At 48.5% G+C, this 14,511-nt stretch overlaps 1 protein-coding gene across 4 annotated transcripts in view; it reads right to left on the bottom strand.

The window, feature by feature from the left end:
* Usp7 (ubiquitin specific peptidase 7) overlaps window positions 1–14,511 on the bottom strand; it is a 42,241-nt gene that overhangs the window by 10,194 nt on the left and 17,536 nt on the right. For all 4 annotated transcript variants that reach the window (XM_090324801.1, XM_090324803.1, XM_090324802.1 and 1 more), the window contains exons 3-11: window positions 9,223–9,421; window positions 6,943–7,081; window positions 6,006–6,094; window positions 4,955–5,063; window positions 4,202–4,332; window positions 3,805–3,859; window positions 2,865–2,945; window positions 2,688–2,778; window positions 1,585–1,667 (exon numbers count right to left, since the gene is read on the bottom strand). In XM_090324801.1, the coding sequence (XP_090180927.1) occupies window positions 1,585–1,667; window positions 2,688–2,778; window positions 2,865–2,945; window positions 3,805–3,859; window positions 4,202–4,332; window positions 4,955–5,063; window positions 6,006–6,094; window positions 6,943–7,081; window positions 9,223–9,421 (977 nt within the window). The remainder of the gene's footprint in view (window positions 1–1,584; window positions 1,668–2,687; window positions 2,779–2,864; window positions 2,946–3,804; window positions 3,860–4,201; window positions 4,333–4,954; window positions 5,064–6,005; window positions 6,095–6,942; window positions 7,082–9,222; window positions 9,422–14,511) is intronic.

Below are 14,511 nucleotides of genomic sequence, written 5' to 3'. Positions count from 1 at the left end.
AAACAGGACAGGGAGTCCACAGTGCAAGACAAGGACAGCCAGTGGCAGTGTCTTATCTCAGCACCGGGAGACCAGGGACCAAGCGCCACCTCAGCTCAACTACACACTTAAGTCCTCAGGTGCTGGTGGCTCACGCCTACAATCCTGGCTACTCAACTCAGGGAGGCTGAGATCTGAGGATCGTGGTTCAAAGCCAGCCTCGGCAGTAAACTCCAGGAGACATTTATCTCCAAATAATCACCAAAAAGCCAGAAGCGGAGTTCTGGCTCAAGATGGTGCAGTGCTGGCCTTGAGCTAAGGGACAGCGTCTAGGCCAGGCAAACCCCCACCCCGCCCCAATTTTGTTTTTTTTTTCATGGGCTGGGAGGTGGCTCAAGTGGTAGAGCACCTATACAGCAAACATGAGGCCCTGAGTTCAGCCTGCAGAACCACTAAAACAAGACAAAGCAGAAACATTTGCCAATATGTCAATATGAAATAATCCATTGAATTTTATAACTACATCATCAAGTTTTAACCTGGTAAGCTGAAATGGGTGTGCTCAAATATGCCTTTGAACTCTGCGGTGTTGGCAGTGTCTCTATACTGAGCAAAGGAGAGAAGTGGACTGTTGGAATATATTACAGATGTGTGACATTTCCATCTCATCTTAAAGCCTAGTGACCTGCTGACCTATAACATGCTGTGGGCTGACGACATGGCCGGCCTCCCTCCGGAGGAAGCTGGCGCGTATGCGGCCACTGACCTCCTGCTTCAGACACTCCCCTCCATAGCCAATGCCCAGGCACCGGGGGAGCCCACGGGACCGCCCAAGCCTCTCTCCTCAGACTCTACCCTGGCACCTCTGTTCCTCACTAATAAGGCTTCGGCATCCTCGTCCTCAACCACTCCTGGGCCTGCTGCTCTCCTGTCTTTCCTAATCCAGAAGCCCACAGGTCCTACATCTGGCTGCAAGGGGCATCTGGGGGCCTCGGCCAGCCACACCTAGGTAGCGGCCTTGTTCGGCACAAGAGACTGTCTGAGAATATCTGTGCAATTTCTAGGCAAAGCCCGTCTTAGGATCTTGTTCTCCTCACTGGTGTGGCTGTGACAGAGACACCTGGTCTCCACCATGGGTAGTCAGGATGGATGTTTTCACACATCCAGGTGTTAGGTAGTATCTAGAGATGTTCTGGTCTACACAGGCCGGAGTCCTCAGGGGCAATGGTGTGGTCCACCATGAGTGAGACAGGCAACCTGGATAAAACAGCAGCCTTGCAAAGCACAGGGCAGCTTCAATAGAGCACAAGTCCAGGATGCTCAAGTCCAACAGGCAGCCAGCCTTGCCCAGCAAGGGGGGAGCATGGATGGCTCCTGTCACGAACCCCTGTGCTGCCACATACCATAGCCTACCTGGGGAGGGCTCAATAAAATACACCAGCAGCACCGGAAAAACCAAAAGGCGGAAACCACAAAGCACCCGCAAGGTAACACAGGAGATGAGGAGAGAGAATTCCCAGCCATGCCCCCGTGCAGGCGCAGGCTCACCCACGCAGATGTGGGCCCGGGTAGTCTGAGGGGACACTGAGCACCGTGTCATGTTACCTGTAGGCCGTGCTCCCCGGCATCATACTTGTTGTCACCGTCCAGCTGTTCCACTGCCACATAATCCACAAATGATTCAAAGACTTGGGGGGAAGGGGGAGAAAGAGAGGGGGGGGTATCAATTGACATCATCACCGAAACTGAAAGGATGATATAGTGTGCGCCAGGGAAGAACCTGAGAGACCGTGGCTTCACAGGCGGCTGTACACTGCAGCCACCGGTGCCACAGCCACACCACTTAAAGGGACAGAGGTGGGTTCTTCAAGGGTAACAGGATAGCGTGGAGGCTCAAAGTCTTTTATCTCAGTCTGGCCTACACACTTACCACAGGCCTATCATTAAGCAGATGGGAACAATAGTGACTGGTTGATGACCCAGAATAAGGAGGAAGCATGGGTCTCAGTTGGACCCACAGGATTCTAGCAAAGGGGTGGGCCCCATGCCAACACAGAGACCTGTTCTTGAGTCCTGCCTAGAACCTCTGAGAGAGTCCAAAGTAGCCAGCAAAAAAGGCCAGGCTGGTGCAATCACTCAAGGGATACAATACCAGCTGAGAGCAACTTAAAGTTAGAGGCCCCAAATGCAAACCTGGGTGTTTGGGGAAGAGGAAAGGAAATCAAAATTGCCAACAAACATTTGAAAAGAACAAATGCTCACTCATGGTCAAGAGAAAATACTCAAAAACCAATTTTCACTTATCATTAACTGCCAAAAGGCTGAAAGGAACCAGACTTGGGCCTTATGACCTCAAACATGAAAATGTAGTCACTCTATTATCACTTTCAAGTTAAGTGCCACACATATGAAGTTGAGCAAAAGAGTGCCAGAGCAGCGTAGATGATCACATGATCCTCTGGGATGCAGTGCCTGCTGCCTCCGGACAGGGGACGGGGGACGGGGGACAGGAGGAGGGCTGGGGCAGGACTCCAGTAGATAGTGTCTTTTGTGCATAGGAGGGGTGCCAGCAAGTGTCTGTCTAGTGCCATGCTGCAGTGAGCCGTCTTCCACCTCTGATATACTTCAGTACAACTGCTGTGTACATAACATGTTGAAACAAAAGATCGATGACCCAAAGCTCAAACCACCATGCACACAGAACTTACTATTTTTCTTTCCTTTTATACTTAGTTGGATATCATAATAATCTTCTCTTCTATCAGAGCGGTAATCTACTTCTTTGCACTGGATGTAGGACTGTGGAGAAGCAAAGAGTGGCCTTCAGTGTTGGTCACATTCTCATCTTAACGCCGTCTAAAACCAGTGAACTAGTGACCACATACCACCATTTTGCCTCTGAACAGCTTTGGGATGGTGCCTTCTACACACGTGCCTTTCATCTTGTTCTCCACATTATCAAGCAACTGGAAGAGAGAGTTTGAGCTTTGAAGTGTTTCATGCTTAACTGACACACAGTCATTTAATTCTTTACGAGGAAATGTCAATGGTCAAAGAAATTCGAGACTAACGTATTATGACTTTTGGCATGCAATTATTAAAAAAAAAATCTTCTGTCTTGGTTGGATATTTACAGAATATCTACATGCAACAGTCGAGGTTAACCTTTTATACGGCCTCTGGAATGAATTAGTAATCTGTAGTACCTTTAGAAGTATTTTTATATTCGTTTTACCTCTGTGGAAAAGCATGTAAATTGATCACTAAACTTAACTCGTAATGGTCCACACCAAGAGATTAATGAGGTTGAGCCTGTCAACAGGATTGACTGGTTTGTCCATGGATATTTAATGAACTGGATTCAATCCAGCTAGTGCTGTAAAAAAGAAAACACACCTTGCCCAGCCAATCACCTTGAGGCACCGTGTGCAGTGACGGAAGAGGGCGCGGGGGGGAGGGGGACGGCCAGTACACTGAGAGCGGCCTGGGTGAGACGTGGGGAACAGGGGGCTCGGGGCTGGGACGCAGTGAGACAGCCACCTGAGCCAGCATACTAATGGTTCCTTCTCTCTACTCACAATTAACAAGTTAAAAGTCTACTGCCTACTGTTGCTTAAACTCTATCTTCAAAGAAGTCAAACTATTCTTTCTAGCTTTTAAAACCTTAAAACCAGACAGATGCTTCCTTTTCTCTCAGTGGCTGAGGTCTGTCCTTCAACAAATGAACATGGCTGTTATCAGAAGGAGGACTGGGGATTCGCTTGCTAACAACACTGCTTCACAGCAGTCACTGTAAGAACCACACAATTAGTGCTTGAAACTTACCACACGACAGAGCTCTTGAACATCATGTTGCATGAAGCTATCTAAAGTTTCCCACCTTTCAAAGATAAAATGGAGATTTACATTTAAAACTCAAAATAGTACATGCATTAATTAAACAGTAGATTTAAAATCTATCTAAATAGACTGATTAGCTACTCTCAAGTTCACTTGTGTGAGGATTACTTTGAGGGATTATAATTGATGTACACTGTTTCCTTGTTTTGCAAAATCTTACTGCCAGTTAAGTTTTCATGCATTTGACAGAAACAGTGTTCTGTTTCCAAAGAGGTAAGAAGAGAAACAGGATCTGGCGACAGCCAGCAAGACTGTAGCCATGGGCGACCCGGGACTACCTTCTCTCCTCCCCACCGCTTGTCCAGACCACACTGCCACGCACCCAAATGACTTGGTCAACTTCTTCGTTCCTACGGGTTTGTCGCTGTGCTGCAACTCGTAGAACACTCTTTGCAATGCTAAAGGGACACTTTTAGAAGAGTCGTCACCCTCAGTTGGCATCATGTACACAGCCTAGGAGAATCGAGATGCAAACAAGTACGTCATCGCATGTCAAAGTATTTCTACTATCACAAAGGCTAAGGTAAGTGCTAGGGCTTTAAGCAAGTTTGAAAGTTTATAGTCAAACACCATGAAGCAAAAAGACCTCACCCCCTGACCGCATTGTATTCATTCATCTTTCCATTCCTGGGAAGGTTACTGGCGATTTACCATCAAATGTGAGTGAACCGTTTTGTGAATGTAGACGGTACCAGCAGCTCTCCATTACCTATCCCCTTTCGCACTGTATCCCACTACCCACGACAGTTCTACTTGCCTGTGGCCCCGGCAAGAAACCAAGTCATTGCATCACAGCCTAGGAAGTCAAGACCAAATCTTAAAAATAGCAAAAAAAAAAAAAAAAAAGACAGGGGACTTGGTTCAGGTGATACAGCACTTGCCTAGAAAAACAGGCTAAAGTCAAGCCTTAAAATGAATAATGAAGGCACTTTTTATGTATCGGGGGAAACAATTACAGGGAGGTCTATAAAATTATGTAGACTCTAAACCCGATCACCTAAGCTAACTTAGGCAGTGTGACACTGGACAGATCACAATGGACACAGGCCGGGCGAGACAAACACCATCTGCTCACCTTTCGTAGTTGATTTGTGAAAAATAAAGTTTGCAGCAGGCTGTTCATGTAACAAGTCGCTCCCTGATTCTTCAAGCCAACATAGCCAGTGTGCTTCTTTGAGTCCCACCTGGAAGATCAGTCAAGCTTGAAGGGCGCTGCACAGGTCGCAGGGACGGCCACACAGGAGGGGAGGGGCGTGGGGCGAGGCCTGTAGAGCATCCTGACAAGTCCCTCCCCACCAGACACTCACGTGTCTAGACCAACACCCAGATACTAACAACATACAGTATCTTTACACCAAATGGGGCTCATAGAACAGTCTAAGTACACACTATCAGCAAGACATGGGAAGGGCTGAGACATCTTTTCAGGAGAGTCTCACATGCAGAAAAGACAGGAGCGAGTCTAGTCTGAGAAGTGGTAGTTCACGTCAGAATCCCTGGAATATTTTTCCTCGTGCTTGCTACTTTGCTCATTGACTAGAAGAGGGAAGTTCTAAGTTGTGCTCGTCTCCTCAGCCCCATGTATGACAGGAAGCTACCTGAGGGCACCACAGCCCTTCCACCCTCAGCAACCACTGGGGGAGCAGCAGGCCTGCCACTGGGGGAGACAGTTACTGTGCAATCAACTCACAGGTTCCACAGCCGAGCCCACTGCCCACACAGATGTAAGCTGTTGGCAGTGCTAGCACCTTTCCCAGTGGGCTGGGTTTTACAACTGCTCTCTTCAAAATAAAGGCACAACACCTCTGCCAAGGCTATTTATCTACATGCTGCTCTTGGCTTCTCTTCGACAGCAGCCTGCTTTGTTTGTAGCTCTGAAGACTACGTGTAGCTGTCCTGACCACCACACACCCTTAGTGCCTGGCAGTGCACAGCAGGAAGGAAGACTCTGTAGTCCCATTACAGGAGGGGAAGGAAGACGGGTCTATAGCCCTTGGTGCAGGGAAAGGGGCACACTGACAAAGTACTTATTTGTTGTGCATCTGCATCCTTAAATATATTCCACTGCTATTCTTTAACACATGACGAAAGCATTTTTAATAGTAGCCAATGCGTGAACAACTTACGCAACTCCATGGGGTGCATCTGCTTGTACAAAGACTTCAAAAGTAACTTTGTCATCATCTATAAATCCTTTCTCAGGGTCAGTCACTTCCTATAAAAGAGAAATGGAAATAGCCAACTTGCATGAAAACACATAGGCTTCCTTTATTGCAAGGACAATTACAGACATTCTGCCTTACACTATTATTATTATTTTTTTTTGGGGGGGGGGGCCAGTCCTGGGGCTTGAACTTAGGGCCTGGGCACTGTCCTTGGGTTTTCTCAAGGCTACCATTCTACCACTGAGCCGAGCCACAGCACCACTTCTGGCTTTTTCTGTGTACGTAGTACTGAGGAAATCAAACCCAGGGCTTTATGCATGCGAGGCAAGCACTCTACTACTAAGTCACACACCTGGCCCTGTGCCTTATACTTAAGGCTCATCTCAATTTTGCCTGTAGTTAGAACATGCTTCTTTTGGTTTTAAATTGGTCTCTCAACAAAGCCTGCAAGAGCAGGGTTTCTCTAGGAGGTTCTGCAGAACAGTTTGGGACCAAGTTGCATGACAAGCAGTAGCAACTTTGGGGTTCCCCAAATCCAGGGGTGGGGGTATAGGGCTCTGGAGGTCTCAGACAAGGGTAACACAAATGAGCCAGCCAGGAGCAGCAACACACCGAAGAACGTTCCAGTCATCACCACCTCTGAAAAAGTAGCCCCCCCCCCCCAAAAAAAAACCACCCTAACTTGAAAATTAAGCCATGTGAAACTACCCAGCAGCAACTGACTCTGGGCGGTGTGTTCTCTGATCTATTAGTAAACCTGTGGGAGAATTGTCTGGTGTGTGTTTAAAAGCTGGTCCAGAAAGCCAAATTCCAGCCCAACAGACAACACAAACATTTCACTCTAAAATAAAGAGGAGAATACTTCGTGAAGGAGGGCAACAGTGCTCTAAATACTTACACTCCAGGCCATGAAGTTGGAAAAACCCCAGTCATTCTCCTTGTGGAAGAACAGGTGGCTAATCCGGCGGCTGAAGGACTTCTCATCGTCTCGATAATTTATTATCTTCAGCACGGCTTGTGCATGGCAAGACCATGACCTGGTGAGAGAATAACCTAAGCCTTAGCTGACATAGTTGACTCCCATTACACGTTGTTACAGACAGTGGAAACCAGCACATGAGAACTTTGTTCCGTTGTGCTGGGGTAGGGAAATGCACGGGCTCGTGGCCTGTAAGCTTCTACTTTCTAAAACCGTTTGGTCTTCCAAAGACTTCCCAGTTTTCCGGTTAGATCTATGAAAGTGCAAACTGCGGGCTTTAAATAGTCTTTAGTTCTGTAATTGTCTACAACTAATCTGGAAATGTAGCTCTTACCAAACACTCACATAGTGCTACAGTGCTAGGTTCAAAAGAATGGAGAAGGCTAGCCCACACCAGTGTCTCCCATCTAGTGGCAGCACTCAGGGCCTTGCCCCTGCCTGTGACACAGGTTCCTGCACAGGCTGCTGGCCGTGCTTTGCCCACATGCACACTCATGTGCCAGGCTGACGAAACCTTCAAACCAAAAGAGTGTCCCGTCCCACTTTAAGGGTTCCTGACAAATGTTTGTGGCTGAAGCAGGGCCACATGTGTCCAAGCTACCACTGGCCTGGAAAGTGGTTCCAGCCTCTTTAAGAAGGGCAGGGATGGCATTGTTCTGATGGGCATTTCTGATGACTGTTTACTCTTTCCTAACTACTATGCAGGGCAAAGCTTACATCCATATGGAAACCCCACAATCGAATCATCACGTGGACACGAGAAGGAAAAGCTTGTACCCACTTAAATTGCTCTAGCTCTATGTGACTGACGCTGGTCTGCCTGACAGTGCTGGAGCTGGAACTAGGGCAGCGCCTTGCATATCCTAGGCCAGTGCTCTTTACCCCTCATCCCAACTCTGGTCCAGCCAGGAACTTGCATACTAAAGGGAGAAAAAGAAAAGGAGTTCTGCTCCCAGGGGCATTTACAGAAGAGCTGGTGTTAGGGCCTCTAGCTAGAGCTGGGCGGGCACTGTCCCCAGAGCCCCTGGGCATGGTTGGGGACACAGGGAGACTGGCCAGATCAGGCCCAAGCCAGCAGTTCTCCTGAGGCCCTTGTTGTAGAGGGAAGAGCAGACTATCTACACTTCCCTAAAACCTGTCACAGGGCTTCTGACAGAAGATCAGCAAGGACAGTAATTAATGCTGATGGAGGGAGACCCAACAATGGGCAGAACACTTGAAATTCTCAACCTGGGACGCTCTACTGTTCATTTTCTTTCTTTTTTTGCCAGTCCTGGGCTTGAGCTCAGGGCCTGAGCACTGTCCTTGGACTTTCTCAAGGCTAGAGCTCTACCACTTGAGCCTCAGCACCACTTCCGGTTTTTTTGTATGCATGTGGTACCAAGGAATCGAACCTGGATCTTTGTGCATGCTAGGCAAGCACTTTAACCACTAGGCCAAACTCCCAGCCCTACTGTTCGTTTTCATCTAAACAAAAGGGTCACCAAGATCCTTCTTAAACTTTAGGACCTTTCACAATAAACCTGCTCTGAAAAAGTTACCCGATTTTGTCAGAGGGCCTGTTCTAAATGTATTAATGTGTCTTTTTCCCCCCTCCCTTGGGGGGGAGGGGAGTGGTTCATCATGGGGTCTGAACTCAAGAGCCTGGATGATGTGCTGCCCCTGAGCTTTTGCTCAAGGCTAGTTCTCTATCACTTTGAGCCACAACTTCCATTTTTTTGAGTGTTCACTGGAAATGAGTCTTGTGGGAATCCCCCCCTCCACCCCCCCCCCCGCTGGCTATCCTTGAATCCCGATCCTCAGATCTCAGCCTCCTGAGTAGCTAGGATTACAAGTCCCCAACATGTCTGCTGAGAATAATCCATAGGGATGAGCTGTCATAGTAGACATTTGCCTCTGTCAGATGGCACAGACATCTGGGGAGCCAGTGGCAGAGCAGAAGGCAGCTCTCCAAGGCCTGGTGAACACACAGGCTTCAGTTTTTTTCATTTGCAAGGAAAAATTTACTTTTCTACTTTAGATAATAATACATACCAGGGACTTTCAAGCAAACCAATTTCAGCTAATTTAAAATCAATAGGGTTATGTAGAGGCAGAAAAAAAATGAAAATGAAACTGAGTAAGGCTGATTAAATTTGGTTTCCAATAAATGTACTGTAACTATTTGTGGATTTGTAGTTGCATCATTTAAACTCTTACGTGGAGTCAGATTCAGCATTGCACTGGAGAAAGAATCCTACGCTTTTTTGGTGTGGTCTGTCTGGATAAAAGCGTGGCATCACCATAATCTTCCATGGCAGATTTCGCACAAAACACGGAGGGCTAAGGACCGACTCACTCAGTCTGCTGAAGCGCTCGACGGTGAACTGAAAGGTTGCCTCAGAGCGCCAACTGGTGTCTGCAAGAAAACACGCCATCAATCACAGAGCTGGGCACCGGGCACCAACAGGGAAGCGCGCATACACTGGTGGAGCCTGCTCTACACAACCCCAACGGCCAGGCCTGGGGGAAGCAGGGCCGCTTCCAGATCATCCGAAGGTCTCCGCAGGAGTAGAGCCTTCCTGACCCCGCGGGGGCAGCACCCCTGCCTTCTGTGGAGGCTCAAGAGGTCAGGGTAGGAACATCTATTCTAGCATCTTCATCCCTGCACAGTAGGAGAGAGTAGATATCGGAGAGGAAAAAGGTCACAGCTCACTCTGCTGGTCAAGGAAGATGACACAAGCTGTGGCAGGGGAGGGGGGGACCAGCCACTGCTTGGTCAAAGGCAAGAAGACAGCTAGGCCTGTCTAAAATTACACATTCATGTCCATCTCCTCTCACTTTCATGGAAACTCAGCTTAGACTCCTTATGACAGGGGTGGGGACATTTTTTTTTCCCTGACAAGTATCATTTGGATACTCATAACCATCATTCACGAGTCACCAAAATTATCAGTATAGGCAGACAGGTGAAATCAACAGGAAGCATAAAGAAGAATCTGTCCTGTCCTGTACCAAATGGTTCTTTCAGGCCTTATATGGCCTGTAAGCTGGAGGTTTCCCCCCTGCCTCAGGACATTCTTTTCATCATGAAGTATTGTATATTGGTTTCTCCCATAGACCTCAACTCAACGTCTCAATGCCGCGCTCCACTTTTTACAATGACCCAGGTTACTTTTTGGACAGACAGGGCAATATCTCTCACTGTCTACTTTTCACACCAGTCTTTGTTACCGGTCATCCTGACAAAGCTGTCACTGACATTTGTTAAGTACAAGGCAACTGCCACCGTCGGATGGCTACACAAAGTCTGGGAGCCAGGGGTCCCGTTCTGTGCCGGTATCATTAAGTAGGAGCTCGGCGGATGGCAGGGCAATACCTTGAGGGTGCCGCTGGCATCCCTGACCCGGGGGCCCCAAAGCACACGCTGCTGACTTGGGTGAAGAACGCCTGCAGGCCTCTGAAGGCTGCCTCCCTGAGACCCACAACCCTGCCATCTCCAAACTGCACACACACACCCAGCTCTCAGGATCTGCTACTTGTCCACGCACAGAAGGTGTTGGAAATTTGCAACTGAGTTTGTTCTTAAGAAAACATGTCCATCAGTCCTCACGAGAGGGTATTCTTTACCACAGAAATCAAAGCCCAAGTCTTTGTGACAAGGGTATCGTTTCCCTGCTTTTCCCCACACCCTACCACACATGCCTTTACTATGTGGCTCACCGCAGGAGCCTTCAGAAGGAGAGCAGCTCAAAAGGCAGAGCCCCATCTAAGGGTCCATCACTGGCTAGAGTCTGTTAAAAAGTAGGGTGTTCTCAGGTTCTATGAGGGTTCAAGTCTACTAAAAGAAATCCCTTCATGACAATGTCTGAAATGACTCAGGAAAAAAGTTTTACCGCTCGTTTTTATGGGCACACAAATCAAACATGTGGCAGCACTGAAATCCTCACAGCAGATCGGGGTCGATAGGACGCAAGCCCCGCTTTGCAGTGAGGAAACACTTTCTTAGTGTCTTACCAAAACGGTGGGACTGCTGCCCCACGATGTGTGAACTCGCGAGGCATGATGTTTGTGCCCTTCGTTCCGAATGCACTCCCCAGACCACACAGGAACAGCAACAACCACAACAGTGAGACCCTTTAGGGTCTTTGGGCAGGTTACCTTTTGTATAAATAAACCTAATACAAGCCGGACACCAGTGGCTTATACTTATAATCCTACCTATACAGGAAGCTGAGATCTGAGGATTGCAATTCAAAGCCAGCCTGAGCCCATGAGACTCTTATGTCAAAAACAAAAGGCAGTGAAAGGCCAGAAGTGAAGGAGTGGGAGAACGAACCCAGGCTTGAATCAAATGCTAAGTAAGGCACAGTACCCAGTCCCAAAATTCAAAACCTAGTATTGACACAAAAAAACCTAAATAAAACCAATACATATTCCAAGTGCTTCTCATTCAGTCTGCCCACCCCCTCCTTCTCTAAGATCTAATAAAGAAACAGAGGTGCCTTGAAGGGTCCCCTTACTCCTGCAGTCCTAGCTACTGAAGGCTGCAACACCTGACTGTGGTTCACAGTTAGCTACTGGAGGCATGGCTCAAAGTAGCGGAGCGCCAGCCATGAGGCCCAAGCAAGACTGAGGTCCCAGTTCAAGCCTCGATACCAACACTCACGCCCCCTGCCGCAACAAAACCAGGGAAGGAGAGTCGAGACACAGTGTGGCGCCACACCGCATCACGGTGCGGTTCTAGGTGCTCCGTGCTTCGTTCGGTGTCACGTCCTGTCCTTGCGCGTAGAGCACATTCAGCAACAGGCTCATTTAACCAAGTCCCACATACAACTTCACAGGAGTAAAACTCTACGACACAAGATGCAGCTCAGTGCTAGAGTGATGCTTAGCATGTGTGAGGCCCTAAAGTCAACCCCAGCACCAGGGAAAACTCGGGTCAGTGGCTCTAAGAGCCTCATGCTAACTACCAAAACAATGGAGAATTCAAATATTAAACCGAAGGCCACAAAAAAAAGACACAGACTTGAAAACCATCTGCATGGACAGGACCAATGGGTCACTCTCCTACGAGGAATTAAATAACCTATAAACATTTTTGCAACTTTTATGAACTTAGGATTCTTTCACATTTTAAAAATTAAAAGTAAAGTTGGGCACCAGTGGCTCACGCCAGTAATCCTAGCGACTCAAGAGGCTGGGCTAATATCTGAGGATCCCGGTTCAAAGCCAGCCCGGGCATGAAAGTACCCGAGATTCATCTCCAATTAACCACCAGAAAACCAGAAGTGGTGCTGTGGCTCAAGTGGAGAGTTACAAAGTTCAGGGACAGCACCCAGGCCCTGAGTTCAAGTCCCATGACCGACAAAAAATAAATTAAAAAATAATGAAAAGTAAGGGCTAGGAATGTGGCTTAGTGGTGGTAAAGTGCTTGCATAGCATGTGCCCTGGGTTCCATTACTCAGTACCACACAAACAGAAAAGGCTAAGGCCGGGAGTTCTAGCCTATGGTAGAATGTTTGCCTAGCATGCACGAAGACCCGGGTTTGATTTCTTGGTACCACATTAAAGCTGGAAGTTGTGCTGTGGCCCAAGTGGTATAGCTATGGCCTTGAGAAAGCCCAAGCCCCACGACTGGTCCCCCCCCAAAAAAAGGGGGGTGCTGGAAGTAGCTCTGTGGCTCAAATGGTAGAGTGCTAACATCGAGTAAAAGTTGAGGGTCAGTGCCTAGGTCTTGAGTTCAAGCACCAGGACTGGCAAACAAAAACACACAATCCCCACAGCCTGCCTGATCATCACCCCAACATCAGTCCAACACGGTTCCAGCACATCACATCCACAGAACGCCTCCACAAACGCCTCCACAACCAACGCGTGGCTGGTCCCCAAAGCTCCCAATCTCAGTATCTAATGCCTCAAGATTTAAAACGGAAGTGGTTTCTCCCTCATGACCTGCTAACAGTAATCTCCTTATGCCTATTATTCATCTTAATACTATTACAAATGTTTGCAAGCCCCAGCCCTCAAAACCTGCATCAAGAAGGGTACCCATAACCTCATCTAGAAATAGGCTGGGCCTGCTCTAGAATGCCCCTTTGCCCATCTGATCTGTCTCCATCCATCCATCCATCCATCCATCCATCCATCCATGGAAAACCAGTACATGATAAAATTTAAGATGCAAAGTAGATACTACTAGGGAAAAAAAAAATCTGGTATCTTCCCATTATTCTAACAAGATTTTAAACATTCTCTTCCTCATTTACATTCTCCTATCCAGGACTGCACTGTTCTAACAAGTCCACACAGACCCTATGTGGCCAGGCATAGTGGTACATGCTTGTAAAACTGAAGGAGAATCTCACGTTTAAAAAGGCCAGTCTAGGCTACACGGGGAAGAATCCTGTCTCAGAAAACACAGCAGCAGCTTCCCAGGTTGTGTGTCCTGGTTTGACATGTTTTTGGGAAACCCAAAGGCAAGGGTTAGCCCAGAGTTCAGCGATCACTAACACTTTTACAGAGTTGTGTGCTGAAGCCTGGACAGCCGAGCTGTGCCCGGCCCGGAGCTCCTCCACCTGCCCATCACAGGAACAGCTCACAGTGCGGGTTTGTGGCTAGGAACAGACTGCCTGTCCTGCCCTCTCCCTCCTGAGCTTCTGTCATTCCACAGGCCAGAACTACAGACCTTGGGCCTTTGAGAAGGCAACTCCAACTCTACACACTGGACTGCACACATGGAGACTTTTCTACCTCCCCACTGAAAGCCACAACAGGGGCATTTCTAACTCTGGCCCAGTGATTCTGGATTATAGTCAGCAAATCTGTAAAATCTCAAAAGCAAGGGGATCCTGCCCCTGCCCTTATACAATAATGCTCAACTGAGGTGGCCTGAGCCCCCAGGAGACACAACTCTGGCTGACATGTGTAAGTGGGTAGGGCGTGGGGGTGGAGTTGGGGCTACTGGCATTCTGTAATGCACAGGACAGTGCCGCATTCCACATCTAACCACACGGCCCCCAAACCTTTCCCTAAAGGGGGAGAGGGGACGCTTCATCATCGCCCTGCGCTGGGAGAGCTGGCAGGGTGGGGCCAGTTACTGCGCCACACGTGACCCAAGTTGTCCCCAATCGCACGCCTGGCACCTTCCCAAAGGTACTCTCTGAACCACTCTCGCCATCTCAGAAAGCCCAACAGCCAATGAGACCACACCCACACCATCGCCCTTGCCCTTCCTCTACAGTGGAAAGCGCACTCCACGGGGAACAAAGCAGCGGGTGCAGCCCACGCCTCTTTACCTTCCTCAGATATTGCCTCAGCCAGCTGCCAGGGGAAAACCGCACTGTGAGAGAACTCTCAACTGCGGCTGCAGTTTCGCATGGAGGCTGAACTTTTGGCAGGAGGTCTGACAGCAGTCCTTCTGGTGGTGCAGCCCGTGCCTGATGGTTTCTTTCAACTGCCCCGTTACTCCCCTGGGAAGGACACAACCCTCATGAGGATTGATGGACA

The sequence above is a fragment of the Megascapheus bottae genome, chromosome 36 (genome assembly GCF_031878675.1).
Source record: "Megascapheus bottae isolate mThoBot1 chromosome 36, mThoBot2.hap1, whole genome shotgun sequence".
NCBI classification, from domain to species: domain Eukaryota; kingdom Metazoa; phylum Chordata; class Mammalia; order Rodentia; family Geomyidae; genus Megascapheus; species Megascapheus bottae.
This window is presented reverse-complemented; position numbering and strand designations above follow the sequence as displayed.